Below are 23,240 nucleotides of genomic sequence, written 5' to 3' on the forward strand. Positions count from 1 at the left end.
AAGTCACTCAGTAAAGGGACGGGAGGGGGGATGGGGTCTGTGTTTTATGTTCACGTTTATTAATACAGGTGGCATGACAAGCTCCCGCACGGCGGGACGTTTTTCTTCTGGGTTTTGTATGACAGCAGCAATTTGCTTTAAAATAAGAAATGCCACATAGTGACCGAGCACAGAGTAGACCAGGTGGAATAAAGATAGTCAGCTGGAACTGTAATGGATTAGGGCATGTCGTGAAACGAGCTAAGGTTTTTTCTCATCTTAAATCACTGGGTGCTGACATAGTGCTTCTTCAAGAAACTCATATTAAACGCTCCGCGCAGGCCAAGCTACGAGTCGGCTGGATCGGTCAGATATACCAGTCTAACTTTGATGCAAAAGCGAGAGGGGTAGCAATCCTGATAAGGAAAAACATTCCTTTTGTTTACTCAACCTCGATTTCAGATCCTAATGGTCGGTATATTATTGTGGCTGGTACACTGAATTCAAAACCAATAACCTTGGTCAATTTATATGGACCCAACTTCGATGATCCATTATTTTTTCAAAGGGTATTTAAGGCCATACCAAATATCTCGGATACAAGTGTTATTGTTGGAGGTGACTTTAACTGTACGTTAGATCCTCTTTTAGATAAACAGCTATCAAGGTCACTTCAACAATCAAATGCCAGTGTCTGTCTAAATACATTGATGACAAACCTTAACATTGTCGATATTTGGAGACTGACGCACCCAACAGACAGGGATTATTCTTTCTTTTCATCAGTTCATAAATCATATTCCAGAATTGACTATTTTTTGTTGGACTCCAAACTAATTTCAGCAGCTGAGTCGGTTACCTATCACCCCATTCTAATTACGGACCACTCTCCTCTGTCCATGGTGCTGAAACTCGACAATATGTCGACAGGTCGGCGACCGTGGCGCTTAGACGCATACCTGTTGAAAGATGAGGCTTTTTGTCAGTATTTGAAGGAGCAGATTGCATTTTTCCTCAGTACTAACGACACGGGGGATGTTGACGACTCCACCCTTTGGGAATCTCTAAAGGCTGTGATTAGAGGTTACATTATTTCTTATACATCAGAGAGGAAGAAACGTGCCAATACTAGGCTGAGAGAAATTGAAAGAGAGTTAGGGGAACAGGAGAACGTTTTTAGGACAAATTCCTCGTATACAGTCCTTGAGAAGATCACAAAGTTAAAGTATGAATACAATACCATCCTTTCGAAACGGGTGGGCTCTTTACTTGCTAGAACGCAACAAAGTTATTTTGAACTGGGGGACAAACCACATAAATTATTAGCAAGACAGCTAAGGCATGTACAAGCATCTAGAGCTATTCACAAAATAAAAGACAAGAAGGGTAAAATAGTAACAGATCCGCAGGACATTAATAAATGCTTTGCACAGTTTTACTCAGAGCTATACCAATCAAAATGCGATGCTACTGATCCACAAACTATGGAACGCTTTCTCGCTGAATGTGAACTTCCTAAACTAGACAGGGGGGCAGCTGCCGCACTCGATGCAGGGATAACCTTAGATGAAATTAACACAGCGATAGCACAATTTCCAAACAGCAAGGCCCCTGGGCCCGATGGATATGTAATAGAATTCTATAAGAAGTACTGCGCTAGTCTATCTCCACTTATGCTGCGAATGTTTCAACAATCCAAAGAAAATACCAAACTCCCGCAAACACTGTATGAGGCTACAATAGCCCTGATCTTGAAAAAAGATAGAGATTCCATGGAGATGTCGTCGTATCGCCCCGTGTCGTTACTCCCCATAGAAAACAAGGTGTTGACAAAGATATTGGCAAACCGATTGAAAAAATATATTTCCGACATCATACACCCTGACCAGACAGGTTTTATCCCGGGCCGACATATATACTACAATTTGAGACGCCTTTTCAACGTAATGTATCATGATCATAAAGTTGAGGCAGTGGTAATAGCTCTTGATGCAGAGAAGGCGTTTGATCAGATTGAGTGGAAGTATATGATGTCGGTTCTGGAGCATTTCGGATTTGGAAAGGAATTTATTAATTGGATAAGAATTATTTATGCACACCCAATGGCGTCCGTGGTAACCAATCAGGAAATGTCGCAGTCATTCCGCCTGTTCAAGGGGTGCCGACAGGGGTGCCCTATTTCGCCTGCTCTCTTCGCTATAGCCATGGAACCCCTTGCTACTCGCATTCGGGCATGTGCCGATATAGCTTCTGTTAAAATAAAAGACACACAGCACAAAATTTCCCTATATGCAGACGATGTTCTTTTGTTTTTGTCCAAGCCTAAAACTTCTATTCCACCATTACTTAACTTGATAAACACATTCGGCTCCTTCTCTGGCTACAAGATAAACTGGCAAAAAAGTGAGTTGATGCCAATATCACGGCCTGTGGATATGCAATTTCTGCAATCTACCCCGTTTAGAACAGTGAGGGACAAGTTCACAAGCCTTGGCATTGTAGTGACAAGAGACCTTGACCAGCTATTGAAAGTGAATTGGGACATGAAAATATATCAGCTTAAACAAAATATAGATTTCTGGAAAACTCTGCCTATTTCCTTGGTTGGTCGTATAAACGCTATTAAAATGGTTGTCCTACCCAGGTTTCTTTACCTCTTCCAATGTCTACCCAATTTCATACCACAAAGCTATTTTAAGAAACTGGATTCAATAGTAACTCCATTTTTATGGGATAACAAGGCAGCCAGAATTTCAAAGAAGCATTTATGCAAGTACAAGATAGAGGGGGGCTTTGGCCTTCCTCACTTCAAACTGTATTATTGGGCTGCTAATCTGAACATTGTGTCTTTCTGGAGGGAAAGTTTACCTGCGATGAGACAGAAGGATATGCCTTCATGGCTTTTGATCGAGCAGGCCTCCTGTCAACGTTCCTCACTCCCTGCACTTGTTAATAGCCCATCATATGTGAAAAAAGCCACTTATGACTCCAATCCAGTCATTTGTCATACGCTTAGGATCTGGAAACAGATTAGGGATTTTCTTAACATACCCACTGTTTACATAGACAGCCCGATTAGCCTGAATCATGCTTTCCACCCTGCATTGGATGATGTGGTGTTTTCACAGTGGAGGGAGAAGGGGCTCACAACAATTGGTAATTTATACATAGATGGTCAGTTAGCTTCATTTCAACAATTACAGGCAAAGTTCAACATGCCAACAACACATTTTTTCAGATACCTCCAAATCAGGAATTTCTTAAGGACACATATCCCACAGTATGGCATGAAGCCAAATAGTCCTACATTAGATAGCTTGATCCTTGTCAAACCCCATTCAAAAGGGTCGGTCTCTAGACTGTATGATGTGCTACAGGCCCACATAGAGGTATCCACAGACACCATTAAAAGGGCTTGGGAACAAGAACTTGGTTCAGAAATCTCAAATGAGGACTGGATAGAAGCTCTCAGGAATATAAACCACAGTTCAGTGAATGCCAGACACAACCTTGTACAGTTTAAGGTGATACACAGGTTACACTACTCAAAAGTAAAACTGCATAAAATATTCCCGGACACCTCACCACTGTGTGAGAGGTGCAAGCAGGAGGAGGGGACGTTGACCCACTTATTCTGGACATGCCCTAAATTACATGCTTACTGGGCTCTCATTTTTGATTACTTATCTAAGGCCTTTGATAGAGTTCTAGCCCCAGACCCATTGATCGCTCTGTTTGGTACAGTTGATGGGAATAACCAGGAGGGGAAAGCTGTCTCTCTTTGTACTCTATTAGCCAAAAGGCTCATATTGCAATTGTGGAAATTGGAGACTGTACCTACCTTTGAAATGTGGTTACGGGATTTAGGGAATGTAATCCATATGGAAAAGATTCGATACAACACCTCCAATAGAAGTCCATTGTTTTACAAAATATGGCAGCCGATACTGGATAAATGGTCTAGTCCCGCTTCATAACTGGGCTGACGATCTGCTGCTACTCTGTGCTGTACTCCACTCAATATTTATTTTTGGCTGAACTACACTGCTTGTAATGACTATATGCCGTCTTCTTATACATGTACCACCTAATAGGATTTTGTTTTATTTTGTGTATGTGTGAGTTAACTTTTGTTTTGTCCTCTAAACTGGCCATCCCATTCAACAGTACAATGAATGTCATTGTTTGTATTGCTGTCTTTTTTACTTTATTTTTATTGGAAAATAATAAACATATTATAAAATTAAAAAAAGAGGGGGGGGTGAGCACTCCCCCATCCACATCGACGGGGAGTGAGTGGAGTGGGTCGAGAGCTTCAAGTTCCTCGGTGTCCAAATCACTAAGGACTTAAAATAGCCCACACACACAGTCGTGAAGAAGGCGTGACAGCGCGTCTTCCTCCTCACGAGGTTGAAAAGATTTGGCATGGGCCCTCAAATCCTCAAAAAGTTATACAGCTGCACCATTAAGAGCGTCATGACTGGCTGCATCACTGCTTGGTATGGCAACTGCACCACCCTCGATTTCATGGTGCCTCAGAGGGTGGGGTGGACAGCCCAGTACATCCCTGGGCCAAGCTCTCTACCATCCATGACTTCTATATCAGGCGGCGTGAAAGGAAGGCCCGGAAAAAGACTCCAGCCACCCAAGCCATAAACTGTTCTCACGGCAAGTGGTACCAGTACGTGACACCAACGGGCTCCTGAACAGCTTCTGTAACCAGCCGGCTAAATAGCTCATCTAAAGTCCTCCCTTTAACAAATTTCACCAGTATTTATCATGACTTTGTGGCTGTGGAATCTAGTGGAAACCGCTTATCATCCGCACACAGGCTTAAAAATCACTGTACCAGTTTACGCACCGCCTTCGCCCCAATTCTGATCCATCCAAATAATCAATGACGAAAACGGAAAACCAGGATCTACTGCCGCTCGTAATCACATTATTCTACGTGAGCCTTGACAGATTCTCGTCGTTTCATCTGTCCACGAAAATCTGTTGGCGAGATATTACTAAATAGCTAACCAAATCACTACACGGTCTATCTGTACTGACCCTTTTTATGGATTTCTTTATTTTTGCACTTACTTCATGCACACTCACAGGACTCTACACACTCACATTGATACTCACACACACACACACACACACACACACACACACACACACACACACACACACACACACACACACACACACACACACACACACACACACACACACACACACACACATAATTTGTTAGATTACTTGTTAGATATTACTGCACTGTCGGAACTAGAAGAACAAGCATTTCGCTACACTCGCAGGAACATATGCTAACCAAGTGTGTGTGACAAATAACATTTGAAATTTGATTTGACACACACACACTTAATTTTCTCACACACACAGAACACACACACACATTCATGCTGACTCTACACACATGCACACACACTCACACAAACAATCATCATATACGCTGCTGCTACTCTGTTGATCAGACACAAGCAAAGAATGTACATGTTTGACAGGAATGAACATGCAGAACCCCCTCAGGAGAAAATATATGAAGCATGAACTATGTAAAGTGACCTCTGCCTGTCCTCTCCCCTCCAAAAAGATGACAGACCGCACAATCTAGTGGGCCATGATTATGTCCTAGCTAAATTCCCAAATCTGGCCCTCCAACCGTGATGACCATCTAATCATCCCAAGCTTTCTAAGCAACTTTTTCACCCCCTCACCTCTCCCCTGCAGCTATTCCCAGGTTGTTGCTATAAATAAGAGTGAGTTCTCTTCTCAGTCAATTCACCTGGTAGAATAAGGGTTAAATAAAGCAATGGTGTACACCCAGTTCTAAGTTTGGATTGCAGCTTGTGCCTACTGTGCAATCACCCATAAAGGGTGGCAGGTAGGCTAGCAGTTAGAGAGGGGAGCCAGCAACCGGGTTGCAAGATTGAATCCCGGGTCCGACGGGAAAAATCAGTCGGGAAGTGAGCTGGCAACCGGAGGGATACTGGTATCAAATCTTAGACGTCATTGCCTGCTGTTGTGCCCTTGAGCAAGGCACTTAACCCCCCACAACAAAAGCTCCCCGGACATCCAGTGTGGCAGCACCCCACACCTCTCCAAAAAATCTGTATGTGTGTGTGGGTCGGGTAAAAAGAGGAAGTCATTTCGGTTTGGACCTTGTGTGAAATTGACCATTAAAGTTCTTAATCTTAATCTTAATCTTAAAAACAATATAAACTCTAACTGAAAGCAGATGAACAAGATTTTTCAAAGTAAAGGAATACTTTTATTATTATTCCCCCTACTAGAATGTACTTTCCACTGACATTCAGCTAGTGGCATAAAGTGTTCAGTTTTAGGTTGATTTTAGTTTGTTTCTTTATATAAATAGAGCATGCAATAGCTTGTTTGTGTGTAAACTAAGGTATACCGCTTCCTTTTAGCCTCAACCTTTTATAATTCATAACTTATTATCTGGTTGTTTGTGGCTGTCACACGGAGCAGAGTACAGCAGTGCAACATAGAGTCCGCTGTCACCCAGATTCACCTGTAACTCAACCCCTGTCCATTGGCATTACGTAACTGGTTCTTCCAGACATACAATGTAGAAACAAACAGACCCCCGTTGCCTGAACAAATATGTAATGAAGAAGACATTCTATAGCAATATTCTCTAGAACACAATCAAGTGATATTATGGCTTTTATAAGCAATGCTAAATCAGAAATGTGCAGTCAGTCTGTCAGTCCGTATTGACATGTTCACACATAGAAGGAGCCAGGGCAAAGAAATCCGTTTAGATGAAAGCAATCAATCCGAATGCATGAATTACTATATTGGATGAAGGCAGAAGACACATTTCAGTTGAATGCATTCAGTTGTGCAACTGACTAGGTATCCCCTTTTCCCTTTCCCTTACATGTGGTCTGCCTCTTGATTTATGGCTGTGCACCACTGTGAGTAGAGCACTCTACTTTTCAAGAGTTGTATGAGTTTCTCATGTCTCCCACAGTCATATCTGACAACACTAACCCTATAAACTCCACTGTGTGGTTTCACTTGTTTCAGAGATATTAATGCTTTATAATAGACTGACTATATGAATCTGTGAGTATGGATGTCATAGCAGATACATGTTGTGCTCTCATTTCATATGACTTGAATTCAATTTGACATCTTTCCACCGAAACATGGTGTCCAGCACTAGAGTTGACTACACAAACACTCTCCATACAGTATATAACTCTGGATCTAATGCTTGAAAAACTGAGAGTTTGATTAATAGAGATAGAATGATGTAAATTTGCTGACAACTTGCATTCAAATTTCTACTATCAGCATTTCAAAAAATATTGGCAAGTATTAAACTCAGTACGAGTGAAATGTCATAAATATATTCAAGATCATACTGACACATATACTTTCTCAAGACCATAGAATTGGCCTCATGTGCAAAAGATGACAACCTATATGATAGTCAGATGTACAGGAGCATGCCAGATCAGATACATCAAGTTAAAAGACACAGAAAACAGAATGATGGTTTCAGCAAGTCAGAGCATCTTTATTGTATTCACAATGGGGTCTGTTGTTGGTGTCCCATCCAGATGTAGTAGAATATGTTGTTCTGGAGGTTGTTCTGGAGGTGTTAACCATTACATTTACATTTACGTAAATGGAAATAGAAACATTAACCATAGAAATAGAATTACCAGAAAAAAAAATCATTCAAGTCAATGTTCCATGATGGGTGTCTGATACACTGATAACGAGGATAGGGATTTTTTATCTGACAAATACTTTTTATAAGTTGTAACGTTCTATTTTAGGTTGTATGAATAAATCATTGGAGAACCGCAGTATTTCACGTTCTGGCCTCACATTTCCTATAACCATTCTAGTAATTATATTTCTTTGTGGTTAACCCATTGCTTGCTGCAGTGCTCGCTGTGTGTGTGGGACCTTAAGAGGTGTGTTTGGTTTCACTTGAGGAGACAACCTTGCCATCCACCATTTCCTCTGTGACGATCACCACCTTGCGTGTGGTGGAGGTGGATGAGCTGGGGCCGGAGCTGAGGCCGGAGCTGATGCCGGAGCTGACGCCGGAGCTAGAAGAGCTGATATGGGAGCTGGAGGAGCTGTGTCCAGATTTCAAGGAGCTGTGAACAAGGCTGTTAAGAAGGGAAACCAATGGTTAGCATAGTTAGCATCTATGATGTATGATCATAATATCTATTAAAGGTCACATAGCTGTAGATTCATGTCAAAAGTAACCATGGCTCAAACGAAGGTCAACTTCAAATGAACATTGTTTTTAAAATCAAATGTTGAGGGAGACATCCAATCGCTTCCTGCCTTACCCGCTAGCCTCCCCGTCCAGCAGCCTCCTGTACTCAGCGATCTCCATCTCCAGGCGTGTCTTGATGTCCAGCAGCATCTTGTACTCCTGGCCCTGGCGTTCCATGTCGCTGCGGAGAGACATTAGCTGCTCTTCCAGACTGGTCACTTGGTTCTGGAGGCGTCCCAGCTGCATGGAGTAACGACCCTCCGTCTCCGCCAGCGTGTTCTCCAGGGAGCCTTTCTATTGGCCGGGAGAGACAGAGATGATGGGTCAAAAAACTGTGGGAGTATGTTTGGAATTTGGAATGTTTACTGTCATAATGAAAAGTTAGCTCTAGTGATTGAATGTGAAGGCAGGTAGATGTTAGCTATAGTAATGTAGAGGTGCCTGGCTACAACAACTTGAGGGATAGTGTTAGAGTCCAGGTGAAAGTGAGATACTTGAGGGATGGTAGAGAATAATGAAAGAGTCAAATGTTGATTATTGATAAAAGTTGCAGAAAGTTGTGTAAGTAATGTGCCCTAAACTGTGGTTCTTGGTCAGATGTTTGTAATTACAGCTCACCATGCTGAGCTGTGACTGCAGTTCAATTTCCAGGCCCTGCAGTGTGCGACGGATCTCCGAGATCTCTGACTTGGAGGTCTGGAGAACCTCTGTGCTGGACGCCACCTCCTTGTTCAACGTCTCTGTCTGTAAAACACAATATGTGGTCAATCGTCACAGAAACAAACCAACATTTCAGCTCATGATAGAATGTCACAATGTTACCAACTAGAAGTAAAGGAACATCTACACCATGAACATAGTTTAGGGGTTCTAGAGGTTCTACCTTGGTCTGGAACCAGGACTCCAGGTCACGCTGGTTCTTGGCACTAACGGCCTCATACTGCTCACGAATCTCAGCCATTACTCTGGTCAGGTCCTCCTGTGGTGCTGCGTCCACTTCCACGTTGATTTGTCCAGTCATCTGCGTCCTCATGGCAAGCAGCTCCTGTGGAGAAAAACATAGGGGTAAGTTTAAAGGATTAAGAAGTGACTAACCTCTGCCTGATGGTAACAACTTGACCTTCCCTCTGTCTTCATTATACATTTGAACACCATTGCTTGATACAGATGTGCTTGAAAGCCAGTAATGGTGTTCTAGTGAAGACCCATAGCAGGTTGACATGGTCAATAGATGTAATACATTAAGGGACTGTATGGATATGTTCCATCAGCCCACACCCACCTCCTCATGGTTCTTCTTGAGATAGATGAGCTCCTCCTTCAGCCCCTCGATCTGCATCTCCAGGTCAGATCTGGCCATGGTCATCTCGTCCAGCATCCTCTTCAGCCCGGCGATGTCCGCCTCCACTGACTGACGCATGGCCAGCTCGTTCTCATACCTGAGAGATAGAGAGAGCTTAGGTCAAAGAACTGCCTGAATGTGTTCCTCTGTGAGAATAGCAGGGGGGTTATAGATTCTAGTATTCCATTAAGTTTAAATATCAGAAAGTAACACCAGGCTTCTGATATGTCTGTTGGGAGGGTGTGGTTATGGTAGAGGTGAAGGGTAATGTCATTTGGTTTCTATTTTTGTAGATTCAACACAAAATGTAATAAAAACAGTATGAGGGTTTTTACAGATTTGGGGTTATTCCATGTGGTTAATGTAATGCACCAGCAGTGTACTGTATCTGTGGATGGTGTTGGGTGTACTTACTTGTTTCTGAAGTCGTCTGCAGCGAGCTTTGAGTTGTCGATGCTGAGATAGATACTTCCGTTCAAGCAGGTGGCAGCCTGGATCTGAGAGGTGGAGGATTTCAAAACATTTCAGGATGGGGCATGCGTGGAATTCCACACTAATACAGTACACACAAACTGTTAAATCACACTGTGATCACTCAGTTCTGAGTTTCAGCTGCACTGTAAATTATAGCTAATAGAAGCATTACAGGGAACCTGTTATCTTTGTGAACATTGTAAAGCATGACACAAAGAAACTAATTGCACCTTTTGCAATCGCCTAGGGGCTCTTAAGAGAGAGGAAGGACTGGCTTCAATTATCTGCTTATCTGCAGTATGCAAATATGCATACTGTCTTGTCATTTATCTTCAGTGCAATATCTTGGTTTAATCAATTATAACAAATGTATATAATTTTGCATTTTCCAATAGTCATATATCACTCTCAGTAACTGACATGTGTTCACCGTACCTATACTCTCTAATAAAGCATAACATTGTCACAATGCAGACAAGCTCATGTTTTGACATGCTGTGATGTCGTTATTGAGTGCTCTTGCCATCTAGGAAACACGTCACGTACCTTATCCTGCAGGTCGGCGATAATAGCGTAGAAGCCAGAGTAGTCGCGAGCGCTGGGGGACGTCTTGCTCTCCATGAACTGACGGATCTTCAGCTCCAGCTCGGCGTTGGCCGCCTCTAGCATGCGCACCTTCTCCAAGTAGGTGGACAGGCGGTCGTTCAGGTTCTGCATTGTGGCCTTCTCATTGACCGACACATTAATGTCGGCTCCACCGCCACCACCACCCCCTCCCATGCCGAAACCAAAGCCGCTACCGCCGCCGCCACCCCCTCCCAGGCCGAAACCATAACCGCCACCACCACCTCCGCCGCCGGAACCGAACGAGGAGCTAGAGATGCGCACCCCAGAGCCTCCTGCACCTCCATACACACTGCCGGCCCTCATGGCAGTGACGCGGCCTCCTCCACCGCCACCACCACCCATCGAGGAGAAGCGGGAGGAGCCCATACCCATACCCATTCCACCTCCACCTCCAGACCTCATGGACATGGTGCCACCTCCGCCTCCACCGCCGCTGCTGCTGTAGGACATGCTAGATCTGGAGAAGGACATGGCTGCTGAGAGGGAGTCTGCCTGCCTGGGATGAGGAGAGAGAATGTGGTGCACGGCCCAGCCACTGTTCCCTTTTTATGCTGCTCAGGGCAGAAGGAGGGACGGTGGGAGGAGGACATGGGTGGGAGATGAAGAAGGGTGGAATAGAGAAGGGAGGAGTACAGGGAGGATTTACCACATGTAGGGCAGGTGATGCTCCCCCACACTTTGACATGCTAGGATGCAGAAGGAGATGGAAGAGGATAGATATGTACTGTATGTGTGGATATGCAAATATTGAAAATATACTATTGTTGTGCAACTCCACTCTCCCCATCTCACTCTATATATGGTGTCTGCCTGCAGAAACATATAAAAGTGCACCTATAAATAGATGGAATTCCTCTCCCGTAATAGCGTCTGGTTGAAAGCATAAACAAACCTGCTTCTATTAGCCCCAGGTAGGTCAGTCAATCAGTCAACACACACAGTTTAACTTCGACATGCTGTGACAGGTGAACTTTGACATGTTTTCTGAGCATATTGTTTTAAACACTGAATGGCTATTTACCTCCTCTACCTGATATGTACCAAGACAGGGACTGGGGAATTTGTCAGGATCAAAATAAATATGAAAGGAGCAAAGCCCAGGTTAAACTTTTTATTTCACAACGGGAGAATTACACATATTTTAATGCCAAAGACATGCCAGAATGGCTTTCCAAGAGGTGTTGAGTTTTCCTGAGTGGTCCAGCCTCAGTTCAAAAACAATGGATAAATGTTGCCCTAATACTTGTCTAAAGTTTGTAAAAACTAAAATATACCTCCTCACCTTACTTTGCCTTTTAATTATTCATAAATAATTTCCTGGTTGTATGTGGCTGTTTACAACCCAGTCACAGCGAGCTGAGCCGAGCACAACAGCACATAGAGCCACTGACAGTCACTAGATTCACCCAGAACTCAACCCCTGTCCATTGAAATTCTGTAACTGGTTCTTCCGGACACACAATATCCCCAACGTAGGAACAAACAGACCTCCTTCGCATGAACAAATACAGTTGAAGTCGGAAGTTTACATACACTTAGGTTGGAGTCATTAAAACTTGTTTTTCAACCACTCCACAAATGTATTGTTAAGAAACTATAGTTTTGACAAGTCAGTTAGGACATCTACTTAGTGCATGACACACGTAATTTTTCCAACAAGTGTTTACGACAGATTATTTCACTTATAATTCACTGTCTCACAATTCCAGTGGGTCAGAAGTTTACATACACTAAGTTGACTGTACCTTTAAACAGCTTGGAAAAGTACAGAAAATGATGTCATGGCTTTAGAAGCTTCTGACAGGCTAATTGACATCATTTGAGTCAATTGGAGGCATACCTGTGGATGTATTTGAAGGCCTACCTTCAAACTCAGTGCGTCTTTGCTTGACATTGGGAAAATCAAAATAAATCAGCCAAGACCTCAGAAAATAGACCTCCACAAGTCTGGTTCATCCTTGGGAGCAATTTCCAAATGCCTGAAGGTACCATGTTCATCTGGACAAACAATAGTACGCAAGTATAAACACCATGGGACCACATGGCTACCCGAAATGTTTGACCCAAGTTAAACAATTTAAAGGCAATGCTACCAAATACTAAGTGAGCGTATGTAAACTTCTGACCCACTGGGAATGTGATGAAAGAAATAAAGGCTGAAATAAATCATTCTCCCTACTATTATTCTGACATATCACATTCCTAAAATAAAGTGGTGATCCTAACTGACCTAAAACAGGGAATTTTTACTAGGATTAAATGTCAGGAATTGTCAAAAACTGGGTTTGAATGTATTTGGCTAAGGTGTCTGCAAACTTCCGACTTCAACTGTATGTCTAAAAGAAGACATCCTGAAGCAGTAATTTCTAGACCACAATCTAGTTGAAGTGGATTCAAATCCAAAGTGTATCATCTGTGTCTTATTACATTTGTGAAATGATGGTATTTTCTGAGCAATGCTAAATCAGAAGGGTGTCGTCAGTCAGTCAGTTTACATTGGCATGTTCACACAAACAAGGTGCCAGGCGAATGCATTCCATTTTTGATTAAATAAATTGATCTGAATTAATAAATCACTATATCATCTATCATACACTACATGGAAAAGGTATGTGGCTATTTCAGCCACACCCGTTGCTGACATGTGTATAAAATTGAGCACACAGCTATGCAATCTCCATACACAAACATTGGAAGTAGAATGGCCTTAATGAAGAGCTCAGTGACTTTCAACGTGGCACCGTCATAGGATGCTACCTTTCCAACAGGTTAGTTTGTCAAATGTCTGCCCTGCTAGTGCTGCCCCAGTCAACTGTAAGTGCTGTTATTGTGAAGTCGAAACTTCTAGGAGCAACAACGGCTCAGCCGCGAAGTGGTAGGCCACACAAGTTCACAGAACGGGACCGCCGAGTGCTGAAGCACGTAAAAATAGTCTGTCCTCTGTTGCAACACTCACTACCGAGTTCCAAACTACCTCTGGAAGCAAGGTCAGCACAAAACAGTTAGGCGGAAGCATTATGAAATAGGTTTCCACGGCCGAGCAGCAGCGCAAAAGCCTAAGGCCACCATGCGCAATGCCAAGCATCTGATAGAGTGGTGTAAAGCTCATCGCCATTGGACTACGGAGCAGTGGAAAAGTGTTCTCTGGAGTGATGAATCACGCTTCACCAACAGGCAGTCCGAAGGACGAATCTGGAAGATGCCAGGAAAACGCTACCGGCATGTTGGTGGTCTGGGGCTGGTTTTCATGGTTTGGGATAGGCCCCTTAGTTCCAGGGAAGGGATATCTTAACGCCACAGCATACAATGACATTCTATTGAACATCTTTGGGACGAATTGGAACGCCAGCTGTGGGCCTAATCACCCAATATCAGTGCCCAACCTCACTAATGCTCTTGTGGCTGAATGGAACCAAGTACCTGCAGCAATGTTCCAACATCTAGTGGAAAGCCTTTCCAGAATAGTGTAGGCTATTATAGCAGCATAGGGGGACCAGCTCCATATTTATACCCATGATTTTGAAATGATGTGTTCGATGAGCAGGTGTCCACATACATTTGGCCATGTAGTGTTTATGTGGTCTGCATCTTGATTTATGGCTGTGCACCACTTTGAGTAGAGCACTCAACTTTTCAAGAGTTTCCCAATTCTCCTAAGTCTCCCACAGTCATATCTGTCAACGCGAACTGTACCATCATCTAACTCCAATGACTACTGATGTTGTGTAACTGTGGAGGCTCCTCAGAGAAATAGGAGGACCACCCCACTCAGTGATCTTCAGAAAAATACTAAAAAATTATAAATTCTGAAGTTATGCTTTAAAAAAAACTATGCTACATATACTCACATCACCAAATACCTGATTAGCTAAAACACACTTTCGCAATGAAGGTGTACAGAAGTCTCAACAGGACCCTCTATGGTAGCACCCTGGTGTAGCCGGAGGACAGCTGTTTTCCATCCTCCTCTGGTTACATTGACTTCAATATAAAAATAGGAGGCTTGTGCACCAGACTTACTTCCATAAACCTACATGGTAGTTCTGATGGAGACCACCCAGAACCTCGATGTGAATGTGGATAAGATCAAGTAATAATTTGTCAACAGAACCATCAATAACGATTGTGGTTGAATGAGAATGGACTGTGTGGTTTCACTTGTTATAGAGATATTCATTCTTTATCATAAATGAATCTTTGAGAATGGATGTAATAGATGATACATTCTGTCATCTAATTTCAAATTAATTGTTTTCAAATCTAAATCTTTCCAACAAAACATGGTGTCCAGCACTAGAGTTGACTCCACAAACACTCTCTACACCGTATATAACTCTGAATCTAAGAACTCGTAATTTGTCTTTAAAAAATAGAATTATATAATGTTGCTGACAACTTTCAACATTTCTAAGATCATCATCAGATCAATGTACAAGTGAATGTCATAAAAATATTCAAGATCATACTGAAACATATGCTTTCTCAAGACCATACAATTGGCCTCATGTGCAAAAGATGACAACCTATATGATAGTCAGATGTATAGGAGCATGCCAGATCAGATACATCAAGTTGAAAGACACAGAAAACAGAATGATGGTGTCAGCAAGTCAGAGCATCTTTATTGTATTCACAATGGGGTCTGTTGTTGGTGTCCCATCCAGATGTAGTAGAATATGTTGTTCTGGAGGTGTTAACCATAGAAATAGAATTAACAGAAAATAAATCAATGTACTATGATGGGTGTCTGAGGGGCTTTAGCCATTCTAGAAAGTATAGACGGACGTTATGCACATCTTAAACTAGAGTAAACCAGAACTGGCCTAAAGAAATTACACAGATAACGAAAATAGGGATTTTTCATCTGACGAAGACTTTGTATAAATTGATTTTGTATTTTAGGTTGCATGAACAAAGCACTGTGGAGCAGTAATATTCCAATATTCCACTCTCATTTCCTATACCCATTCTAGTAATTATATTTCTATGGGGTTAACCCGTTGCTTGCAGCAGTGCTCGCTGTGTGTGTGGGACCTTAACAAACCAGTTTGGTTTCACTTGAGGAGACAACATTTCCCTCCACTATTTCCGCTTCGATGATAACCACATTGCCTTTGGTGGAGGAGCTGGGGCCGGAGCCGGAGGAGCTGAGGCCGGAGTTGAGGCCGGAGCTAGAAGAACAGATGTGGGAGCTGGAGGAGCTGTGGCCAGATTTCGAGGAGATGAGGCCGAGGCTGTGAGGAAGGGAAACCCATGGTTATTATAGTTAGCATCTATGATTATAATAAGTATCTATTAAAGGTCACATAGCAGTAAATTCACGTCAAAAGTAACAATGGCTCATATTAAGGTGAACTTAAATTAAAATTGTTGAAGGAGACATTCATTCATTTTCACTTGTTTCAAGGACCCTTGTCACCCGTCTTCCCATCCTGCCTTACCCGCTAGCCTCTCCGTCCAGCAGCCTCCTGTACTCAGCGATCTCCATCTCCAGGCGTGTCTTGATGTCCAGCAGCATCTTGTACTCCTGGCCCTGGCGTTCCATGTCGCTGCGGAGAGACATTAGCTGCTCCTCCAGACTGGTCACTTGGTTCTGGAGGCGTCCCAGCTGCATGGAGTAACGACCCTCCGTCTCCGCCAGCGTGTTCTCCAGGGAGCCTTTCTATTGGCCGGGAGAGACAGAGATTATGCGTCAAAAACTGTGGGAGTAGGTTTGGAATTTGGAATGTTTACTGTCATACTGAAAACGTTAGCTTGAGTAATTGAATGTGAAGGCAGGTAGAGGTTAGCTATAGTAACGGACAAAACAAAGATGCTTGTTCTAGGTCCCAAGAAACAAAGAGATCTTCTGTTAAATCTGACAATTAATCTTGATGGTTGTACAGTCGTCTCAAATAAAACTGTGAAGGACCTTGGCGTTACTCGGGACCCTTATCTCTCTTTTGACGAACATATCAAGACTGTTTCAAGGACAGCTTTTTTCCATCGACGTAACATTGCAAAAATCGGAAACTTTCTGTCCAAAAATGATGCAGAAAAATGTATCCATGCTTTTGTCATTTCTAGGTTAGACTACTGCAATGCTCTACTTTCCGGCTACCTGGATAAAGCACTAAATGTGCTAAACACGGCTGCTAGAATCTTGACTAGAACCAAAACATTTGATCATATTAGTCCAGTGCTAGCCTCTCTACACTGGCTTCCTGTTAAGGCAAGGGCTGATTTCAAGGTTTTACTGCTAACCTACAAAGCGTTACATGTGCTTGCTCCTACCTATCTTTCCGATTTGGTCCTGCCGTACATACCTACACGTATGCTTCGGTCACAAGACGCAGGCCTCCTTATTGTCCCTAGAATTTCTAAGCAAACAGCTGGAGGCAGGGCTTTCTCCTATAGAGCTACATTTTTATGGAATGGTCTGCCTATCCATGTGAGAGACGTAGACTCGGTCTCAACTTTTAAGTCTTTATTGAAGACTCATCTCTTCAGTAGGTCCTATGATTGAGTGTAGTCTGGCCCAGGAGTGTGAAGGTGAATGGAAGGCACTGGAGCAACGAAACGCCCTTGCTGTCTCTGCCTTGCCGGTTCCCCTCTCTCAACTGGGATTCTCCACCTCTAACCCTATTACGGTGGCTGAGTACTTGGCTTACTGGTGCTCTTCCATGCCGTCCCTAGGAGGGGTGCATCACTTGAGTGGGTTGAGTCACTGACGTGAGCTTCCTGTCTGGGTTGGCACGCCCCCTTGGGTTGAGCCGTGGCGGAGATCTTTGTGGGCTATACTCAGTCTTGTCTCAGGATGGTAAGTTGGTGGTTGAAGATATCACTCTAGTGGTGTGGGGGGCTGTGCTTTGGCAAAGTGGGTGGGGATATATCCTGCCTGTTTGGCCCTCGACCACCCTGTCTCAGCCTCCAGTATTTATGCTGCAGTAGTTTATGTGTCGGGGGGCTAGGGTCAGTCTGTTATATCTGGAGTATTTATCCTGTCTTATCCTGTGTCCTGTGTGAATTTAAGTATGCTCTCTCTAATTCTCTCTCTCTTCCTAACTTTTCTTTCTTTCTTTCCCTCTTTCTCTCTCTCTCTCGCTCTCTCTCGGAGGACCTGAGCCCTAGGATCATGCCTCAGGACTACCTGGCCTGATGACTCCTTGCTCCTCTAGAGACAGCAGGAGCGGTAGAGTTACTCTGAATGTGATCGGCTACGAAAAGCATACTGACATTTACTCCTGAGGTGCTGACCTGTTGCACCCTCGACAACCACAGTGATTATTATTATTTGACCCTGTTAGTCATCTATGAACATTTGAACATCTTGGCCATGTTCTGTTATAATCTCCAACCGGCACAGCCAGAAGAGGACTGGCCACAGCTCTTAGCCTGGTTCCTCTCTAGGTTTCTTCCTAGGTTCTGGCCTTTCTATGGAGTTTTTCCTAGCCACCGTGCTTCTACACCTGCATTGCTTGCTGTTTGGAGTTTTAGGCTGGGTTTCTATACAGCACTTTGAGATATCAGCTGATGTAAGAAGGGCTTTATAAATAAAAATTATTTGATTTGATTTGATTTCTGGCTATAACAACTTGAGGGATAGTGATAGAGTCCAAGTGAAAGTGAGATACTTGAGGGATGGTAGAGAATAATGAAAGAGTCAAATGTTGATTATTGATCAAAGTTGCAGAAAGTTGTGTAAGTAATGTGCCCTAAACTGTGGTTCTTGGTCAGATGTTTGTAATTACAGCTCACCATGCTGAGCTGTGACTGCAGTTCGGCTTCCAGGCCCAGCAGTGTGCGACGGATATCCGAAATCTCTGACTTGGAGGTCTGGAGAACCTCTGTGCTGGACGCCACCTCCTGGTTCAACGTCTCTGTCTGTAAAACACAATAAGTGGTCAATCATCACAGGAACAAACCAACATTTCAGCTCATGATAGAATGTGACATCTTTACCAACTAGAAGTAAAGGAACATCTACACCATGAACATAGTTTAGGGGTTCTAGAGGTTCTACCTTGGTCTGGAACCAGGCATCCAGGTCGCGCTGGTTCTTGGCATTAACAGACTCGTACTGCTCCCGTATCTCAGCCATGACCCTGGTCAGGTCCTCCTGTGGTGCTGCGTCCACCTCCACGTTGATCTGTCCAGTCATCTGCGTCCTCATGGCAAGCAGCTCCTGTGGAGAAAAACATAGGGGTAAGTTTAAAGGATTAAGAAGTGACTAACCTCTGCCTGATGGTAACAACTTGACCTGCCCTCTGTCTTCATTATACATTTGAACACCATTGCTTGATACAGATGTGCTTGAAAGCCAGCAATGGTGTTCTAGTGAAGACCCATAGCAGGTTGACATGGTCAATAGATGTAATACATTAAGGGACTGTATGGATATGTTCCATCAGCCCACACCCACCTCCTCATGGTTCTTCTTGAGATAGATGAGCTCCTCCTTCTGCCCCTCGATCTGCATCTCCAGGTCAGATCTGGCCATGGTCATCTCGTCCAGCATCCTCTTCAGCCCGGCGATGTCCGCCTCCACTGACTGACGCATGGCCAGCTCGTTCTCATACCTGAGAGATAGAGAGAGCTTAGGTCAAAGAACTGCCTGAATGTGTTCCTCTGTGAGTATAGCAGGGGGGTTATAGATTCTAGTATTCCATTAAGTTTAAATATCAGAAAGTAACACCAGGCTTCTGATATGTCTGTTGGGAGGGTGTGTTTATGGTGGAGCTGAAGGGTAATGTCATTTGGTTTCTATTTTTGTAGATTCAACTCAAAATGTAATAAAAACAGTATGAGGGTTTTTACAGATTTGGGGTTATTCCATGTGGTTAATGTAATGCACCAGCAGTGTACTGTATCTGTGGATGGTGTTGGGTGTACTTACTTGTTTCTGAAGTCGTCTGCAGCGAGCTTTGCGTTGTCGATGTTCAGATAGATGCTTCCGTTCAAGCAGGTTGCAGCCTGGATCTGAGAGGTGAAGGATGGCAAAACATTTCAGGATGGGGCATGCGTGGAATTCCACACTAATACAGTACATTACATTACATTTACATTTAAGTCATTTAGCAGACGCTCTTATCCAGAGCGACTTACAAATTGGTGCATTCACCTTATGATATCCAGTGGAACAACCACTTTACAATAGTGCATCTAACTCTTTTAAGGGGGGGGGGGTTAGAAGGATTACTTTATCCTATCCTAGGTATTCCTTAAAGAGGTGGGGTTTCAGGTGTCTCCGGAAGGTGGTGATTGACTCCGCTGACCTGGCGTCGTGAGGGAGTTTGTTCCACCATTGGGGTGCCAGAGCAGCGAACAGTTTTGACTGGGCTGAGCGGGAACTGTACTTCCTCAGAGGTAGGGAGGCGAGCAGGCCAGAGGTGGATGAACGCAGTGCCCTTGTTTGGGTGTAGGGCCTGATCAGAGCCTGAAGGTACGGAGGTGCCGTTCCCCTCACAGCTCCGTAGGCAAGCACCATGGTCTTGTAGCGGATGCGAGCTTCAACTGGAAGCCAGTGGAGAGAGCGGAGGAGCGGGGTGACGTGAGAGAACTTGGGAAAGTTGAACACCAGACGGGCTGCGGCGTTCTGGATGAGTTGTAGGGGTTTAATGGCACAGGCAGGGAGCCCAGCCAACAGCGAGTTGCAGTAATCCAGACGGGAGATGACAAGTGCCTGGATTAGGACCTGCGCCGCTTCCTGCGTGAGGCAGGGTCGTACTCTGCGAATGTTGTAGAGCATGAACCTACAGGAACGGGTCACCGCCTTGATGTTAGTTGAGAACGACAGGGTGTTGTCCAGGATCACGCCAAGGTTCTTAGCACTCTGGGAGGAGGACACAATGGAGTTGTCAACCGTGATGGCGAGATCATGGAACGGGCAGTCCTTCCCCGGGAGGAAGAGCAGCTCCGTCTTGCCGAGGTTCAGCTTGAGGTGGTGATCCGTCATCCACACTGATATGTCTGCCAGACATGCAGAGATGCGATTCACCACCTGGTTATCAGAGGGGGGAAAGGAGAAGATTAATTGTGTGTCGTCTGCATAGCAATGATAGGAGAGACCATGTGAGGATATGACAGAGCCAAGTGACTTGGTGTATAGCGAGAATAGGAGAGGGCCTAGAACAGAGCCCTGGGGGACACCAGTGGTGAGAGCACGTGGTGCGGAGACAGATTCTCGCCACGCCACCTGGTAGGAGCGACCTGTCAGGTAGGACGCAATCCAAGCGTGGGCCGCGCCGGAGATGCCCAGCTCGGAGAGGGTGGAGAGGAGGATCTGATGGTTCACAGTATCAAAGGCAGCCGATAGGTCTAGAAGGATGAGAGCAGAGGAGAGAGAGTTAGCTTTAGCAGTGCGGAGCGCCTCCGTGACACAGAGAAGAGCAGTCTCAGTTGAATGACTAGTCTTGAAACCTGACTGATTTGGATCAAGAAGGTCATTCTGAGAGAGATAGCAGGAGAGCTGGCCAAGGACGGCACGTTCAAGAGTTTTGGAGAGAAAAGAAAGAAGGGATACTGGTCTGTAGTTGTTGACATCGGAGGGATCGAGTGTAGGTTTTTTCAGAAGGGGTGCAACTCTCGCTCTCTTGAAGACGGAAGGGACGTAGCCAGCGGTCAAGGATGAGTTGATGAGCGAGGTGAGGTAAGGGAGAAGGTCTCCGGAAATGGTCTGGAGAAGAGAGGAGGGGATAGGGTCAAGCGGGCAGGTTGTTGGGCGGCCGGCCATCACAAGACGCGAGATTTCATCTGGAGAGAGAGGGGAGAAAGAGGACAAAGCACAGGGTAGGGCAGTGTGAGCAGAACCAGCGGTGTCGTTTGACTTAGCAAACGAGGATCGGATGTCGTCGACCTTCTTTTCAAAATGGTTGACGAAGTCATCAGCAGAGAGGGAGGAGGGGGGAGGAGGGGGAGGAGGATTCAGGAGGGAGGAGAAGGTGGCAAAGAGCTTCCTAGGGTTAGAGGCAGATGCTTGGAATTTAGAGTGGTAGAAATTGGCTTTAGCAGCAGAGGTGCTGGTGCTCCAGCATGTCACAGCATGAGAGGTGAGAGGTGAGAGGTGCTCCAGCTCGGCGTTGGCCGCCTCTAGCATGCGCACCTTCTCCAAGTAGGTGGACAGGCGGTCGTTCAGGTTCTGCATTGTGGCCTTCTCGTTGGCCGACACATTAATGTCGCCTCCACCGCCACCACCACCACCCCAGTACACACAAACTGTTAAATCACACTGTAATCACTCAGGTCTGAGTTTCAGCTGCACTGTAAATTATAGCTAATAGAAGCATTACAGGGAACCTGTTATCTTTGTGAACATTGTAAAACATGACACAAAGAAACTAATTGCACCTTTTGCAATCGCCTAGGGGCTCTTAAGAGAGAGGAAGGACTGGCTTCAATTATCTGCTTTATTTTCAATGCTTCAGCTGCAAATATGCATACTGTCTTGTCATTTATCTTCTGTGCAATATCTTGGTTTAATCAATTATAACAAATGTATATCATTTTGCATTTTCCAATAGTCATTTATCACTCTCAGTAACTGACATGTGTTCACCGTACCTATACTCTCTAATAAAGCATAACATTGTCACAATCCAGACATTATCATGTTTTGACATGCTGTGATGTCGTTATTGAGTGCTCTTGCCATCTAGGAAACACTTACGTAACACAACACGTACCTTGTCCTGCAGGTCGGCGATAATAGCGTAGAAGCCAGAGTAGTCGCGAGCGCTGGGGGACGTCTTGCTCTCCATGAACTGACGGATCTTCAGCTCCAGCTCGGCGTTGGCCGCCTCTAGCATGCGCACCTTCTCCAAGTAGGTGGACAGGCGGTCGTTCAGGTTCTGCATTGTGGCCTTCTCGTTGGCCGACACATTAATGTCGCCTCCACCGCCACCACCACCACCCCCTCCCATGCCGAAACCAAAGCCGCTACCGCCGCCGCCGCCGCCGCCGCCACCCCCTCCCAGGCCGAAACCATAACCGCCACCACCACCTCCGCCGCCGGAACCGAACGAGGAGCTAGAGATGCGCACCCCAGAGCCTCCTGCACCTCCATACACACTGCCGGCCCTCATGGCAGTGACGCGGCCTCCTCCACCGCCACCACCACCCATCGAGGAGAAGCGGGAGGAGCCCATACCCATTCCACCTCCACCTCCAGACCTCATGGACATGGTGCCACATCCGCCTCCACCGCCGCTGCTGCTGTAGGACATGCTAGATCTGGAGAAGGACATGGCTGCTGAGAGGGAGTCTGCCTGCCTGGGATGAGGAGAGAGAATGTGGTGCACGGCCCAGCCACAGTTCCCTTTTTATGCTGCTCAGGGCAGAAGGAGGGAGGGAGGTTGGGAGTAGGACATCGGTGGGAGATGAAGAAGGGAGGAATAGAGAAGGGATTTACCACATGTAGGGCAGGGGATCCTCCCCCACACTTTGACATGCTAGGATGCAGAAGGAGATGGAAGAGGATAGATATGTACTGTATGTGTGGATATGCAAATATTGAAAATATACTATTGTTGTGCAACTCCACTCTCCCCATCTCACTCT

General features: G+C 44.8%; 2 protein-coding genes across 2 annotated transcripts; both read right to left on the reverse strand.

Moving 5' to 3' along the window:
* Nucleotides 1-7,513: 7,513 nt before the first annotated feature.
* Nucleotides 7,514-11,236, reverse strand: LOC139567622 (keratin, type I cytoskeletal 13-like). The gene is made up of 7 exons (XM_071388991.1): nt 10,626-11,236; nt 10,020-10,102; nt 9,546-9,702; nt 9,147-9,308; nt 8,882-9,007; nt 8,337-8,557; nt 7,514-8,147 (listed from the first exon to the last, which is right to left on the reverse strand). The coding sequence occupies exons 1-7, from the start codon at nt 11,175-11,177 to the stop codon at nt 7,940-7,942; spliced, it is 1,509 nt and encodes a 502-aa protein (XP_071245092.1). The 5' UTR covers nt 11,178-11,236; the 3' UTR covers nt 7,514-7,939.
* Nucleotides 11,237-15,300: 4,064 nt separating this feature from the next.
* Nucleotides 15,301-23,018, reverse strand: LOC139567623 (keratin, type I cytoskeletal 13-like). Its single transcript, XM_071388992.1, has 7 exons — nt 22,367-23,018; nt 19,582-19,664; nt 19,108-19,264; nt 18,709-18,870; nt 18,444-18,569; nt 16,148-16,368; nt 15,301-15,940 (listed from the first exon to the last, which is right to left on the reverse strand). The coding sequence occupies exons 1-7, from the start codon at nt 22,925-22,927 to the stop codon at nt 15,742-15,744; spliced, it is 1,509 nt and encodes a 502-aa protein (XP_071245093.1). The 5' UTR covers nt 22,928-23,018; the 3' UTR covers nt 15,301-15,741.
* Nucleotides 23,019-23,240: the final 222 nt, after the last annotated feature.

This window comes from Salvelinus alpinus, chromosome 2, assembly GCF_045679555.1.
Source record: "Salvelinus alpinus chromosome 2, SLU_Salpinus.1, whole genome shotgun sequence".
Classification (NCBI taxonomy): domain Eukaryota; kingdom Metazoa; phylum Chordata; class Actinopteri; order Salmoniformes; family Salmonidae; genus Salvelinus; species Salvelinus alpinus.